Source organism: Lepisosteus oculatus, chromosome 10 (genome assembly GCF_040954835.1).
Source record: "Lepisosteus oculatus isolate fLepOcu1 chromosome 10, fLepOcu1.hap2, whole genome shotgun sequence".
Taxonomy (NCBI): domain Eukaryota; kingdom Metazoa; phylum Chordata; class Actinopteri; order Semionotiformes; family Lepisosteidae; genus Lepisosteus; species Lepisosteus oculatus.
This window is the reverse complement of record NC_090705.1, coordinates 8,652,757-8,668,148: the sequence shown is the minus strand read 5'-3', so window position 1 is coordinate 8,668,148 and position 15,392 is coordinate 8,652,757. Positions and strand designations below refer to the sequence as shown.

The 15,392-nt window shown below is 42.3% G+C and overlaps 2 protein-coding genes across 4 annotated transcripts in view; both read right to left on the bottom strand.

Moving 5' to 3' along the window:
• Positions 1–15,392, bottom strand: part of LOC102694431 (intermembrane lipid transfer protein VPS13B) — a 325,472-nt gene that overhangs the window by 60,694 nt on the left and 249,386 nt on the right. For all 3 annotated transcript variants that reach the window (XM_006636105.3, XM_015357899.2, XM_015357901.2), the window contains one exon: positions 7,792–8,187. In XM_006636105.3, the coding sequence (XP_006636168.2) occupies positions 7,792–8,187 (396 nt within the window). The remainder of the gene's footprint in view (positions 1–7,791; positions 8,188–15,392) is intronic.
• polr2k (RNA polymerase II, I and III subunit K) overlaps positions 1–15,392 on the bottom strand; it is a 138,618-nt gene that overhangs the window by 96,055 nt on the left and 27,171 nt on the right. The window lies entirely within an intron of this gene.

Genomic DNA, 15,392 nt, shown 5'->3' with positions numbered 1-15,392 from the left:
ATCAGGAGAAACGCAGTGATGGTTATCGCTTGGGAATGATCTCATCTCCCTCTTTTTGAGAGAGCCCCGTGCAAGGCAGGTAACACAAAGGGTGGCAAACTGGAGCCCAGGGTCTCTGTAAGCCTCAGACGTAAGACGAAAAAAAATAAACTGGACAAAAAATTGAAGCCACTTACTCCCTTAATAGCCTCCTTGACAAAATACTGACACATCCCCAGAGAGAAGAACAATTCAGCTCCTCCAATACCTCAGTGGTGACCACAGCATTCAGTCCAGCCTTCATCTTAAACTACCTCACGACTCTCACAAACCCTGACGCTTTCCACATTCAACCATTGTCCGAAACGTTTCCTGCACTCTTATTTGAAACTGGTGTAAAACACAGAAAAGAATCCCTACAGAACCACGGAACAAAAATAACCACTGCAGAATGTCTGGCTCTTGGAAATTATCCACAGCTTCGCTCAGATGGCCCTGTACAGTATGTCTTTGACAGCACAACAGCATGCGGCCACTTTGCAAACCTTCAGGCACAATGTAAATGATTACATATTATTTTGAAAAAGGTACCATGAAGGTTAAGACTCCTTCTTCTGCTGCTGCTGGATTATTAAATAACCTCCCAAGCTTCTAGTTCTTGTCTGGCCAACGTCTTCTCTTCTGCTCTCTGACTTTTTTCAGAGCACAGAGCTCTCCCTGTTTTCGTTGTACATTTTTCGTTGTTGATTACTTTTTCTTGAGGCCTCGAGGCTGGGTCTAATTCCAATTTTTAAAAAAAATCGTTCTATTCCCCAGCCACCTAGGTGATTGCAGACAAAGTTTGAAGCGTTTCCCCCAAAACAAGCTAGGACTGAGGCTCAGATTCTGCACAAAGAAAATGAATTATTTGAGAAGGAAGACTCCCTGTTATTGATGAACGGCAAATGCTTTTCCCTTGGCTACACATGTATGCAAATAAGTTTCTCTATAAAGGTCAGATAAGGCTTTTTTAAACTTGTTTTATTTACTTGCGTAATAATTAAGGCTTCCTCATGCATGGTATATCTTTAACACACCTACAGTACAGTAGGTGAAGAACACCCCTCAGATCCACTGCAATGTCACATAACAGCTCATTGAAATTTCTTAGGAAAAACTGGCAGCAGCTACTGACTAACCCATTTTCTGCGGATGTGTGAAGACCATAGTGTTACAGCAACCTGTGCAGCTCATAAATACAGTCCTCCCATAAAACACAATGCCTGATTTATTCATGACAGAATTAGGATAATTCTAAAACTATCATTCTCATTGGTGCAGAGCTAAAAAATAGTTTCCAGTGAAAGCCGGTTTATCTTGGGAGAGCAGTCTATACCAATTAATCAGCAAGATTAAACAAACTGGAAGGGACTTTTAACTTGGTGACAGATAATAAACTTCAGTAAATTAATCCAGAAACATGTAATACATTTAAGGTCCTGCTGCAGTTTAACTATAGAGCAGCATAAGGTTTATTTCTCACTTTGTGTGGTTACTGGCGTTGAATGCTAATGACACCAGGTTCCAAAAATGATTTTTCTTGCTAGGAGGCCTCTACCAGTAAAAAAGGCTTGTTCAGTTGTTCAGCGCAAAGAGTGAATGCTGTAATTAATGTAGCACTGGTTTGTATCTGGTCTATATCATGGAGGATTCTTGGTGCACAACTGCCTGAGTGCTGCCAAGGGTGAGAGGGCTTGGGTAAGACAGGGATATCCCAGCGTGCTGCATGCCTACATGGCACACTGACCTTGCAGTACTGTCAGTGAGAGCTGCACCAGCACTCCATTCACTGCTAACTCTTCTGTGGGTGCTGTGCAGATCGCAGTGAAAAAATACCATGTAGCTTCTGAAGAAAATGCATGATTTGGCGTTCCTGTTGTCCTTATCTCTCCTATATTAGTACAAAGGTTGTACTGTATGTGCAGGGCTGAGCTAATAATCTAGAATTCCAAATGTAGGGGGTTAAAAAAACTATTTTAAAAATCCCTCATTTAAAAAAAATGTTTTATAAAGGTTAAAAATCCTTCTGTTTTTTAAATACAGTTTTATAAAGGTTATTTATAATTTTTATTGGTTTCTACAGTACATTGTTTCAATCTCTTGCTGCAAAGACCCCATAGAAAGATTCTTGTCTTTCATGGAGTTTCTTTTAGCAATTTACTTGAATTCTCAATCCCCCCCCCACCTTCTTTAGAAATAAAAGCTCAAATAAAATTTCAGTGCTTCTCCAAGGCAGGTCCTGGCCAAAAGGATTTAAAGTATGTGTTTTTAATTGGGACAGATGGGTTGGGGGTAATCTGTGCTAATCCAAGCTCACAACGTCTTCCAGCCGGGCCACATCTGTTCTTCTGCAGTTTAAATAATATTTTGTAAGCACATTGATCAGAGCAATTTAAAACAGAATGCGGGATACGCTGTGCACGTGAAGCGAGACGAGAAACGACAGAATTATGGATGACTGCTTATGATTCCTCCACACTGGAGCTGTTGGAGCCTTTTTCCCCCCTAATGGCAGCGCATGAAATAATACGTGTTTGCAAACTTCCATGAGTGGAAACTTTGGTGTATTTACAGCAACGAGGCCCTGGAGGGCTAAATCACTTATGCGGCAAAAGAAAAACAGAACGCAGGCAAGAAAAAATATGAAAGTGAAATTGATTTTCCCCCAATTCCGTTTGTTCACGGTGCAAAATAAAACACACTCTTTGTACACACAGCACTTTTTATGTCCTGTATCTACTTGTCTTTCTTTTTCAGAAGGAACATGAGAATGGCCACTGGAGGATGAAACAATGAAACGCTCCTTTACATACTGGGGCTAAACGGAGTCAAACCAATGACTATCACAGATGGCGAAACCCATAGAAGCTGAATGCCCTTTTTGTTGCATTTCGGGCAGCTGTTGTTTTGGAGGTATGGGAAGTGGCACCATCTTCTTGTGGTCCATGTGTTCAAAACTCAGCAGATGAAAGAACGGCGAGAGATCTCGAGAAAAGAAACGTATCCTTATGGATTAAGCCGATCGGAGTGTTTACCAAAAACAGCACCTGCCTAGGGAGGGGGGCACCGAGAGGGTATCCGATGTCTAGCGTGGGTGTCTCGGTGTCGGGCTTGGGGCGGGTTAGTATTAACAGAGGCGCTCCGTCAGTGATGGCAATTAACGCATCTGGGCCCAAGAGAAACAGCTTTGGTAAAATACGAACTAGGCAACAATTCGGATCCCTGTTGCTATTCTTGGCAAAAATTCATCTTTTAATTTACAATATTTATTTAGAAAACAGGGAAAACATGCCTGGGTTGTTGGTTTTACTGCATTATGGCATTCTAAGAACCATTCTGTAAACGCTTTTTACATCAGTGGAGTTTTGAAAAACACAAACAGAAAAGACTTTTCCTTCTGCAGCTTTGGAGACACTCGTGACAACAACCAAACTAGCCCCATTAAAAAACACTGCTTTTGAAATCAGGGCTCATACTGCATGCCCACAATTCACTTCTACTATTAACAGATAACAGTATACCTTAATATGATATCCCAACCCATTCATAAAACAGGTCTGGCTTAACACATACAGTAGATATAAAAACAAGACTATTCTAGTTACACAGACGCGAGTATAATCTGCATATCTGGTCACCCCACAGCTTTGACCCACACAGATGCTGAAATATCTACTGTCTAAGAAAAGTTGCTTTTGGAATGAAATGAAATTTAAGGATTCGAGTTCTAGATGATAAACTAATATTTTTTTTTTGTCTGCAATCGCCTGCCAAAGTACAGTAGTTTCCTCCCCCCCCTCCTCTCTCCTTTCAGCTGCCGCGTCCTTTAAGCAAATGAAGGTGATTAATTGAGGGAAAAGTCTATCTTTAACCAGAATACACAAACTGACACACCAGTAACTTCATCCCCTCCGCTTTGAGGAACAAAATCATAAACGGGAAAAAAAAAAGAATTAATAATTAATGGTAGGATGTCTTTGTTCCTGTGACAGAGGTTTTCTTTACAAGACCATATTAGTAAATCACTGGCCGAGAAGAGTGATTCTTAAATGACGGACTGACAGGGAGGCAGCGGGCAGTTTCCAGTGATAGCGAGCAGTGGGATTAAGAGGTTTCTTGTTTCAGGGATTGGAGGCCATCTGTTCTTTCCTCCTACGTTTTACTTTCATTGAACTATAAGTGCACCTCCACCTTGGGGACCATCGAGAGGAATTTAGAGTTCTACTGCTTTTCATTATCACAAGATCCAGTAACACACTTCATTGTCAACATAATCCCCTTTTACTCCATCTCTTCACTCGCAGAGGCATGCCATAACCACGCATAAAAACCCCAGATGTTAGGGAGCTGATGGGGTCTTCACCTCTCCCCGAGAGCTGGGTTTAAGCTACTTATGACAGGGTGTCAAAGCAGACAGAACCAAGGAACCTACACTCAGCGCTCGGACGGTTTACCAATGATTTGCAGCACGACCCCACCCCCCCACCGACTCAGCGTGTCACTTGACCACTCACTCCCTGCTGTAAAGAATTTATTCTTTCAGAGTAAACCCCCACAAGATGCATGCAGATTTATCTCATGTCTTGCCAGCATGAACAAAAAAAAACTCTGCCGTAGCTCATCACTTCTGAGGGCAGACTAGAAGAGTTTTATTACAAGCACACATATACAAATCCAGTGTTTTATAAACTGCAAAATCCGGCCTCCTTTGCAAGCCAAATGCAGGATTTGGCTACCTACGATGATCCTGGTACATTTAAGTAAACCAGGGACAGGGGTGCCAGTAAGCACAACGTCAAAGAAAGCTGTAAGAAATAATTCCTGTTAGGAGCCGCCATTGTTTTGTTTGAATTAACTAATGGCACTGAAGGTAGGGAAATCACATTTTGCTGGAACTGAAGTTTCTTATTTGGACAAGTGGACAAAGAACAGAGTTGCCTTCTTTGCATCAGCTTGCTTCTCTAAAGCCATGTTCCGGACTCTCGGGAGACTCAAAAAGTGCTGTAGGCATGCCATGCTCTTCTCCAGGGCTAGAACCAAAAGCCCAGCCTTTAATTTGTGCTTTCATTTAGAAACGCGCTTATGTTTTTACAAAAAACACTTCTGCTAAAACTGGCCGCTAACAGTCCAGATTCTTCTGGAAATTTCAGCAGTCTGTGAAAGAAAGTAATGCACCACTTGTGTCGCTGGCTGCACAGCTGGGGTTTTGCTATTGTTATTTTTTTTAATTCAAATAATGCCTGACTGGCAGTTCGCAAAAAAAAAATAACACAGAGGGAATTTAAACTGAGGCATACGTGTGTAATGGATTTGTATGCTGTTGTCATAATAAAGGGATACAGAGAAAAAAAAAACACGAAAAAACTCTTCTCGTCACTAATTATCGTACCTACAGATCCAGCCAGTCTTACACAGTACGTTTGGACAGTTTAAACATATCTGGATAATGGTACACACGTTACTTAATGATAGTTAACAGCCTAGGCAGTGTAACAATATCCTCTACAAAAATACATTAACACAATTATTTAATCTTATACATATAATTCTTCCTCGATTCCAATACATGTGGCAGAAACATTCAGTGCAAGCCCTGTCCTAATTTTTACCCTGTGCTCTGGAATGCACAATGACAGCATTCGTTTTCTTACACTCACAAAAATATATTTAATCCTCCCTCGAGGAAATAAAAACTCACAAAAAAACATCTTCTGAGCTATTGCTTACTTATTACAGAGCTTGTTCAGCCCATGATAATCAACGTTTCATGATTCAGAGCAGTCTTATTGACTCCAGACAGAAAGTTTCCTCTGAAACTCACCAAACACTGAAACTCATGACATTGAATCTATTGGACATTCTGTTTATGGTAAACAAAGGGAGAACACTTAGCGATAAATCTCTTTCTGTCACAGTTAATGTGAGAAGTCCATGGCTAAAAATAGTCCTCTAAAATAAGGGATTCATTTTCAGGCGGCTACAATTGTCTCCTTCAGCAGATTTTCCATTGTTGTGTATGCCGAGTGTTTTCGACTGTTTATCAAAGTCAACACATCAAAAAAAAAAAAAAAGGGATGAAAGAGAAAGGCTGGTGAGAATCAGCATAGTCCAGAGAGCTCGGCATTGTCTCATTGGGGAGTTATGCAGATTCAAGTAAACAAGTGCAAATTGTTGAGGTTTTAATTAAAATTTTCTACAATCATTTTATCTGAAGTAACCCTATATAATAACATCTGTAAAACAGATGCGCTCAGTTAAGTGCAGAGCTCCCCCCCTCCACCACCACCCCCCCCCAGCATCCCCACCCTCTCCTCAACCCTCTGCTTCAAAAACACAGTGAAGGGGATTTCTTCAACTGCACTCCCTGACTGCTCTACAATAGGCCCACAGTCCTGGAGCTGTTAGAGCCTGCCAGCCCCTGTATCCAGGCTTAAACCCATAATCACCACCTCTTCTTGTGGAAACCAATACAACCTGTCTGTGCTTCACGCATCAGTTCCCTTTAAAATAAATTGGTACTTAAGCCGTCTTTGGTACATAAGGTGGAGGTGTCGGAGGACAAATTAGTTTAGATGTAGCCGTGCTGATGGGATAAACATCTCCAGCAGGTCCAGGCGCGTCACCTCTGGTGGGCTAAGCAGCCGACCAGGCCGGGAGAAACGCAATAGCTACATCGGAGATCATCACGGAAAAGACTCCTGGGAAACATCCGTAAGCCACAGGAAACAAACCTGCTGTTCATTTTAAAACACCTCTTCCCCCTACACTTAAAAAACAAAAATAAGATGAAATCAAACACCCCAACATCTTTTATGCGCACTTTACTATTTATTGCCCTTTTTTTAAACTCAGACCACACAGATCTGGATTTGGTGACAAGGACTATTCGCAGTCAATGTGTGTTTTTTTTTTTTTATTAATGGATGTTTTTCCATTAGTACCAGGGGACATCAAATCCAAATTCACTGAGCACTCGTCTATCCTCTATTGCTACAGAGTGGTCATGGGCCAAACACACATGATGCAACGCGTACCCTTTCCTGAATGTATCAGAGACACTTTGTTGTGGTTTACCACAGAGCATTACCCCTCCAAGCAAAGCACGAAAGGTCATATGACAGAATTCTGGATTTGCCACTGGTATGTGAGACAAACTTCAGTTTTGCAGGTTGTACACAATAACATAGATGTACAAACAAAGTGCTGTTCAGATTCTCACACCAGATGAAACAGAAACCAAAAAAAACATCCTAAAACAGAAAGATTAATGGGGCTTGAATAACGTGTCCTGCTTAAAAATAATCTATGTTATAATGTAATCGCAATAGCATTGCCCAGAACCAAATCATATTTGTCACAAACGATTGAATTCAAGAAAACAGGAGGGTCACCTTTAGAAAAAATGCAGCAAAAACAAAACTACAATGACACTTGGAAATGCCATGTAACCTAGGGAACAACATAGAGGCCTTCCCTGGGGTACAGTACAAGAAGGAGATTCAGCACTGGCATGCCTCGTCATAATTAAATTCAGAGAGCCCTCGAAAGGCTGCAGGTCAAATGGGGGACACAAGTTTGGTACAAACAATCCACAACAAGCAGAATCTCCCACCTTCCACTGTGGTGTCCATTATTAAGACATTTAAGGTCAATGCTGTAGTGGCCACCCTACCTACCCAGGAGAGGATGCTATTGCCACCATGGACTGTAAAATCAGAAAGACAAAAACAGCCACACAAATACCTAACACCACCAGCGGGGGGCGCTACCTACCTGTTGTTTTTGGTCCAGTTCGCATCGCAAGGCTGGCAGCTAGTCCGGACACAGACACCGTCAAACTTGGCTTAGAGGGGTGAGGTTCGGTCTCCAGGAGGGCCACAATCTGGGAGGTTTGTAGAGAGACCTTGTGGAAGAATGTCAGGGCTGCCCAAGAGCTGTCCTGGTCCAGAACATCCCGGGATACCTCAGGCCTGGGAGCGCTCTCGCCCGGAGCGGAGGCCTTCGCGGTCTTGGCTTCCTGACTGGATGAGGGTGCCGAGGGGTGTGCGTGTCTGCTGCCGTCGCCGTCTCCGTGGGGAATTATCTTCCTCAGAAAGGCTTTCATCTGTTCCAGTTTGGCCAGTGTGGGGCTCGCTTTTAAAGGCCGCGACAGCTCGACGATCAGCTCGGCTGCGGACCAGAAAACAAGAACAACAGCCACACGATCACGCAATTATTTCAAGCAGAAAATTACGAACTCTTCTTTCCAAAGAACAATCTTGAAAACTATCTGGAATACAGAGCAATAAAGACATGCACATTTTCTGCACATGGGTGAGTCCCATGCTTACGGCTTCATATCCATATATTCTGGATCCAGAGAACACACAAAGTAAAAGAGGAATGAATTGAGCAGATTAACAAAGTGCTGACTCGACATGCAGGGACAAACAATATTAAGGTCCAATCCACAGTAAAGAAACTGCAAAAACCCCAGAACAATGAAACTCTTCCAAAGGCACACAATTTTTAGATCACAAAAGTAATATGTTTATAAAGCACCTGATAGTCTTTTCTTTTGAAACAACCTGGAAGACAATGTTTGCAATTCCAGACAATGTTAGAGAAGAAGACGAATCCCCAAATACGGTGAACACTTCACTATCATTCTCAAGGCTTTGGTGGAGGGGAGGACTTGTTTTTAAATGTGAAATGTGAATCAAAGAGGCTGATTTATACAACTTTACAGTCCTTTGGAAACTAAGCTGCACACAGACATGTGCTGTTGCTGGCCTTGTCCAAAAAGTGAGAGAATGAGAATGAAAAAGAACGCTAGAAGCTGATACGTGAAGAGTGACAATGAAGAAATTAAAAAGAAAATTCCTTCCCTACGTCACAATCTGTGTAAGAATCGAGCTCAACCTCAGATGTCAGAGGTGCTGGAGCACATCAGGGACTGCACATCTCCCCTGGTGAGCTTGTTTCCCAAAGCATGCTTCCATCAAAGCTCCAACAAGAGAATTTCACTTGCTCATAATTATTTTTATTTATGAAGTGGAACCTGAAGTAGTGTACAAGGTTAGAGAGACTGGAATGTGCTTAGGCAAGTAATAGAAACACAAAACATGACTTTGTGGCTACTAAATGATATTTCTCTCAGACTGCGTGATGTACTGCTTGTTTCCTTTCTCCCAAGGGCTTTTTAGCAATGACACAACTTTGGAAGAAACTAACTTGCCACACTCTGTAAATCACCTGCTATCCCTTTCACCTGCTAGAGGAAAAGGTCTAGTAAGTCCCAAGTCATCAAGAAAAGACAGAAAACTGTAAATTAGACGTTGCACATGATCTGCTTTATTTAGCTAGCATGCATCCATCCAGATGGTAATTCAAGTTTGGTTTCAAGTACTGTTCACATTTATTACAAATAACTGAGGTAAGACCTATAGGTCTATTAATACTTGTTAAGGGTGGGCAATACATTTGCAATGTTTCAGTCCATGGGTACTACAGTACCTCACCTTGGCCTTAAGTGAATATTGAGAGAATTTAATTCCTGACCTACAAAAAAATCTTTTGTTTTCTTAAGTACAGTTAGTAAAATACCATCAGACCCTGATCTGCATATATGAAGCAATTACAATACTGTGTCTGTAGCACTTATAATTCTCACCTGCTTTATTTAGCCTGAAGCAGAACATCAGTTGAAAATCCAATCTAACAACTCTTACAAATGCTAATAAAGTCAATTTATGAAAGATTAAAAACAGGATAACACCTTTTGTAGTTATACAACGGGTCCTGATGTCCCAAAAATATTTAGCTGTATTTGTAGAGTAAAAACACGAGAAGTAGCACAGCTGTGATTTTAACTTCGGTACTTTCATTTTCAGATAAAATATGTACTTCAGCTAATTTGCTTCTCAATAAAGACAGAAAGCTGTTTTGGATCTCTCAAACAAATACTGCAAAACTCCTGTTTCTAATTACAATACTGGGCTTAAAAGGCTTCACAATTCTGCATTTTATTATCTTTTTAACCTGTCAGCTGTCTGCTTGCATTCCTTAAATGGCATAAGTAATGCTTTTGATATTGCAGACTCCCAAAATATTTACACTTCCTGTTTATTGCGCACAACTGCAAATGGAAATGTTCATTTGACAATGACTGCTTTTTTTTTCTTGTAAGATAAGTTTCCCCACCATAAATTTTAGCATTCCCAACCAAAGAAATTTTCTTTATTTCATAATAATATTCAGGGGTTACCCTGGAACTTTAAATTGTGGCTCCTGCTTATGTTATCTGTTTTAGGTCATTTAATTTGTGGCACGTGAACACAGATGACACGTGCAATATCCCATGATGCAGTCTGTGTTCAAAAACATTAGAATGCAGGTGCTCTTCTATTCAATTAGGAGATGCTGTGGGAAAATTATAGTGTGACTCAGTATGAGCTGCTTGCTTTCGCAGAAGAAAGGAAAGTTTGTAATGCCTGCCGTGTTTACAAAGTCACAAATGTCTGAGAAAGAGAGGGCTCTTCCAAAGCACAACGAGACAAACAAGTGCAGACAAAGAAAGCAAATACTGTACATTAAAATGACAAAAAACTGGATGGTTTGCTACTTGAGATTTTTGACCTTAAAGGGTGGATAAAATGCTGATGATCTGATGGTGTCTTTTACTATATTACAGAGTTATAGCCTGGCCTTGTAAATGACTATCAATTATTTTGGCATTGTACAGTAATTACTTGCAGCCACATATTCAGAAGCCAATGATGACTGACTTCTGTATTTAGAATTCCCTATTAAACTCTTGGAACTGTAAAATACGAAGACAATGATTTTCAAATATTGTGCTTGAGTAATGTGCACAGCATAATCCAAACTATGTCTGATGTTTCAGGACATTGCACTGCACTCAAACTACAGGTATTTCTTTAAATACTGCAGGATATGTTATAAATATTACAGTAAACATTTTAGCATAGTTTGATGGCATACTAAGGATAGAGTCGTGCTGTTAATGTCTGAAAACGCAGAACTATTGATAGTGAAAAGCAATTCATGTAAATGTCTTAACATATTCAACATATTAATCAAAGATCATTCAAATTATGAGGGAAGCTCATAGATGCTTTTTAATGTTCTGGCATGTTGACCTGTAGTTTCCTACAGCACCTTGATGACAGACTATTTCAACACTTTTTGCTCCTTTGCAAGTTTATTTCTGTGCTGTAGGCAGAGCTTTTGGCTTCATCTGCATCATTCCACAGTGCCTTTCCTCAGGACATTAAAATTTCCAGCTGATTACTACCCACAAAACCTTATGTTTGATTTTCTCCTGCCCTAAAATAAACTGAGTTTTGTTATACTGCACATACATAATAAAATACATATCAGACAACATCCCTGATAACATGAGTGGAAACTACAGAGAAGGGAACTAAAAACTGATATTCAAACTGAGGATCAATGGTGGCAAAACTTGGACCAAATGCACAGAAGTGCATTAACACGATTACAACACAAGGCACTTCTTCATGCAAAGGGTTGTGAGAGTATGGAACAAGCTCCACATCCTTGTATTTGAAAAGAATGCTTCTTTCAAGAAACAGCTGGATGAGATCCCCAGCTCAGTTAACTACTAGAATGTCTTCCTCTTGTTTTTCACCTTTTCTCATGTTCACAAGACCCATCTCCCTCAATAAAATTCGTTTTGAATATCAGAGCCACAAGTGTTGTGGTGTCACTGGTTTACACAGCGCCACAGTATAATCCATCTTTAAATGTGAGTGGGACATCCTAAGTCTTTCTTAGAAATAAAAAAAAGAAATAAAAATCCAAAAAAGACAATACCCATCATAAAAAACTAAATAAAGAAGTGATATAAGATGAGGACATTTCAGACCTCTGGTTCAACCGGAGCCAATGTCCTCTGTGAGTTTTAATCAACAGCTGTGAGAGAGTCAAGAATTGCAGCTGGCTTGTAACAACACTGCTCTCTGATCCTTCGAAGACAGTTCCTTCATGTCGCTGTGAAGCAGAATTCACCAAGCGCTGGATTGTTTGCGCACCAACAGGGACTGTGATGTGCTGTACAGGCTTGGCGGAGGAGCCAGCAGTGAAAAGCTCCCATGTATGGGATTACAGCGTGAAGCCTTCAAGTCAGATTCCCCCTCTTAAAGGTCTAAACTGAATTGAATTCCCTGAAGATAAGATGCCCCATATTCAAATGAAAAGTCCAGGCTGCATGCTTTGCATTGCAGGCATGACAGTAGAAAAAACACATTTGTGGGGGAAATAATTAGATTAAAGCTGCGATATTTCTGTCAGGACAATAAAGCAGGAAGGCAAAATAAAACGGGAGAACTTGTTCAGGCATGAGGGGCTGGCTGGTCTTAACGAGGCCCTCTATTAAGAACGCACTATTGCCACCAACCCATTTACTTTTCCTGACGTCCGCCGGTTCAGGCCAAACTAGGAAAAACCACGTCGCCTCCTCGGAGCAAAAGGAGAAGGCGGGAGGGTTTCCCAGTATTTCGAAATGAGAATTGGCCCGAAGTTAATTCAAAAAGCCTGCGCCCCCACTCCTTCGCTCTCCTCGCGTGTCAGCGCCCATTAACACGAAAGAGGCCGCGAGACCGGGGTCTGACGCCACGACTGGCGCGACCGGGAGGCCCGGGATCGAACGGGCGTGGCTCCGCGCGGCTCTCCGTGAGGTCACCGCGCCCGACCCCGAGCTGAACCCGGAGGAGCCGCCGTCGCTCCTCCTGACATGATCGTTGTTTTCATTTTTCACTGGAGCAACACGGATCGGCTCTCACGCCTGCCTCCCGTCAGAAGGTTTCTGCTGCTCTGGGAGCAGGTGGCTGTGCATCCAATTAAGCAGGGCCTAGCCTGGTAGAGGGGAGCCTGGGTTAGCTCACCTTCTCATTGGGGATTTGCCTGGGCTGGGAATGGATTTATTATGGCTTCGCACACGGAACCAGGTTCACATCAGCTGAGGGAAGTGACATACCATATGATTCAAATTAGCATGTTATGCTCCGTGGGGCAAGGGCTTGTATACAGAAATGACAGCCTTTTTTTTTGCAGCAGCAGCTTGATGAGATCCAGGACCGAGGAACCATAATGGTTCCAATTTGTTCAAGCTAATCTATCACCTGCTGGAGTTACCACTGCAGTGTGTGATTTTTTTTTTTGGTAGCTGTTATTTCTCGAGGATTTAACCAATGGGCCTTTAATTTTTTTTTTTTTGAAAAAAGGTGTCTCTGACCGGATCCTGATCCTGGGAAAGCAGAGGGGCACAGAGGCTGTCAGGCAGCCGGGCAGCGGAGAGGGAGGAAAAGCAGACAACCCAATGGGAAAACCTGGAACATGCTTTGGATACTGAACATGACACATTCGGCCGGCTCCTTTTTCAGTGTCCTGTGATTAACATATATATGACGTCTGACAGAATCTCAGAGAAGTGTTCAGGGCAGTCAATTAAAAATGCAAACATTATATTCAACTGTGTGCACACACAGAGCAGTAAATCTTTTTTAGATTTAGCAGGCTGTCCTTTTGCGTCCTTCAGAATGAAGCCTTAATTGGCCTGGCTTTGTATGCTATATAAACGATTTTAAATTGCAAGCACATTGTTCCAAACAAATATAATCAATGGTGTTCTTGCAGCAATTTGTTTTGAGCTCTCACTACATTAAAAAAGCAAAAAATGAAACGTGTTTCTTTAGAAGCTTTATCATTCCAAATATATACTGTATGCTCCCATTTTGAATACTGTGGCCCATTTCTTAAAAGTCAGAACATCAAAAAACTGAAAACTCTGCAATACTCATTTGGCCCTTATCTGTACAGAAAATATGTTAACTTACTACAATGATATTAATATATTTTTAAAAAGAAACAAAGTTTTGTGACACCTAAATAATTGTATCTCAGGGACAGAAAAAAGGATTTTCTCCTAGAAACTCTGGGATTACACATCGCAGAAACATGAAAATGTCTCCCTGATGTGCTTCCCCCGTTCCCAGTCATGAATGCAATCGAACATGTGTGGTCCATCGTCAACACTCCCTGCAGAAATGACAGGACAAGCCCAGCTCCCGCACCTCACCGCACTGTGAGGTTGCGGTGTCCACATGTGCACATTAATCTTGTGCTGAGGCAAGCACCGCCATTTCGCTCAGCATCAAATAGACTTGTGCAATCCACTTGAGATTATTTCAGAGCTGCAGCCTTCGCAAACGGCAACACCACTGGGTAAAAAAAAAAAAAAGCACAAGGCAAGAGGAATCAAACCGAAAAAACCGGAAAGCAAAACGGCGATTTCCTGTCCGAGAGCCAGCGCTAACATCTGCGGCCAGCGCTGCCAAGAGCCATGTGAAGACCCTTGTCCGCAGGCACAGTGGTGCGCATTGTCCACACGTGGCTGGGGGGTCCGAAAAGGGCTTCCGCTCATGCCGACATGTGGAAGTGAGACGAGCAGGAGGTACGCACACCCCCCCCTTCTCCACGTTGCTCCTCGCCGCCCCCACGGCTCGTCTTCGGAGAGTCGAGAGACCTACAGTACAACATCTGCGAAGCAAGGAGGACTGCCTTTCCCTTATCCAGCCAGAAGAAGGGTGCCATCAGCTCCACACAGGACGCTCTACTCTTCTCTTAGTGCAGAGATGTATTATTATTCAAGTTTTATCACTAATAATATAAAATCACAGGAAAGGTTACAGACAAGAGAAGGTCATTCGGTCCGGGGGTTAACAATAGCTAGCTGACCCGCGGATCTCAGCCAGCCAAGGTGTCTGCACCAATTACATGACCGGTAGCTTGTTCCCCACTCTCACAACCTTCTGTGTAAAAAAAACAAACATTAAAAATACGCATTTTCATGATGTCTCATGAAGTAGTCTTCTGCCTCTTCTGTGTTGATATTTTGTCGTGTGATGCCCCCCTAAATGTGACTCCACACATTTGAGCCCACCAAGCTTTGGATCGTTCACCCACTAGCAGGGAACGGGATCTGGGGTTGGACCGTCGCGAGGCAGGTCAGTGTTACCCTGCCGATGAGGTGGTGTCGCAACAGTGATCCTGCTCAGTACGAGAGGAACCGCAGGTCCGGATATTTGGTGTCGGTGCTTGGCTGAGGAGCCAGTGGTGCGAAGCTCCCATCTGTGGGGTTGTGACTGAACGCCTCAAAGCAACGCGAGATCTCCAAAGCAGCTTGTGAGTTCGGTGGAGGAATCGATTAAGGAAAGAGCTTGGCCAGGCTGAAAACCAGCAGGTGTGGGAGCTCCCCCCAGGACCCGGGGTCTTGTTAACAGGGAGTCTTTAACGAATGAAGAACATGCAACCTTTTATCGCTTGATTCTTTCCTACTTTCCTTTCACCTT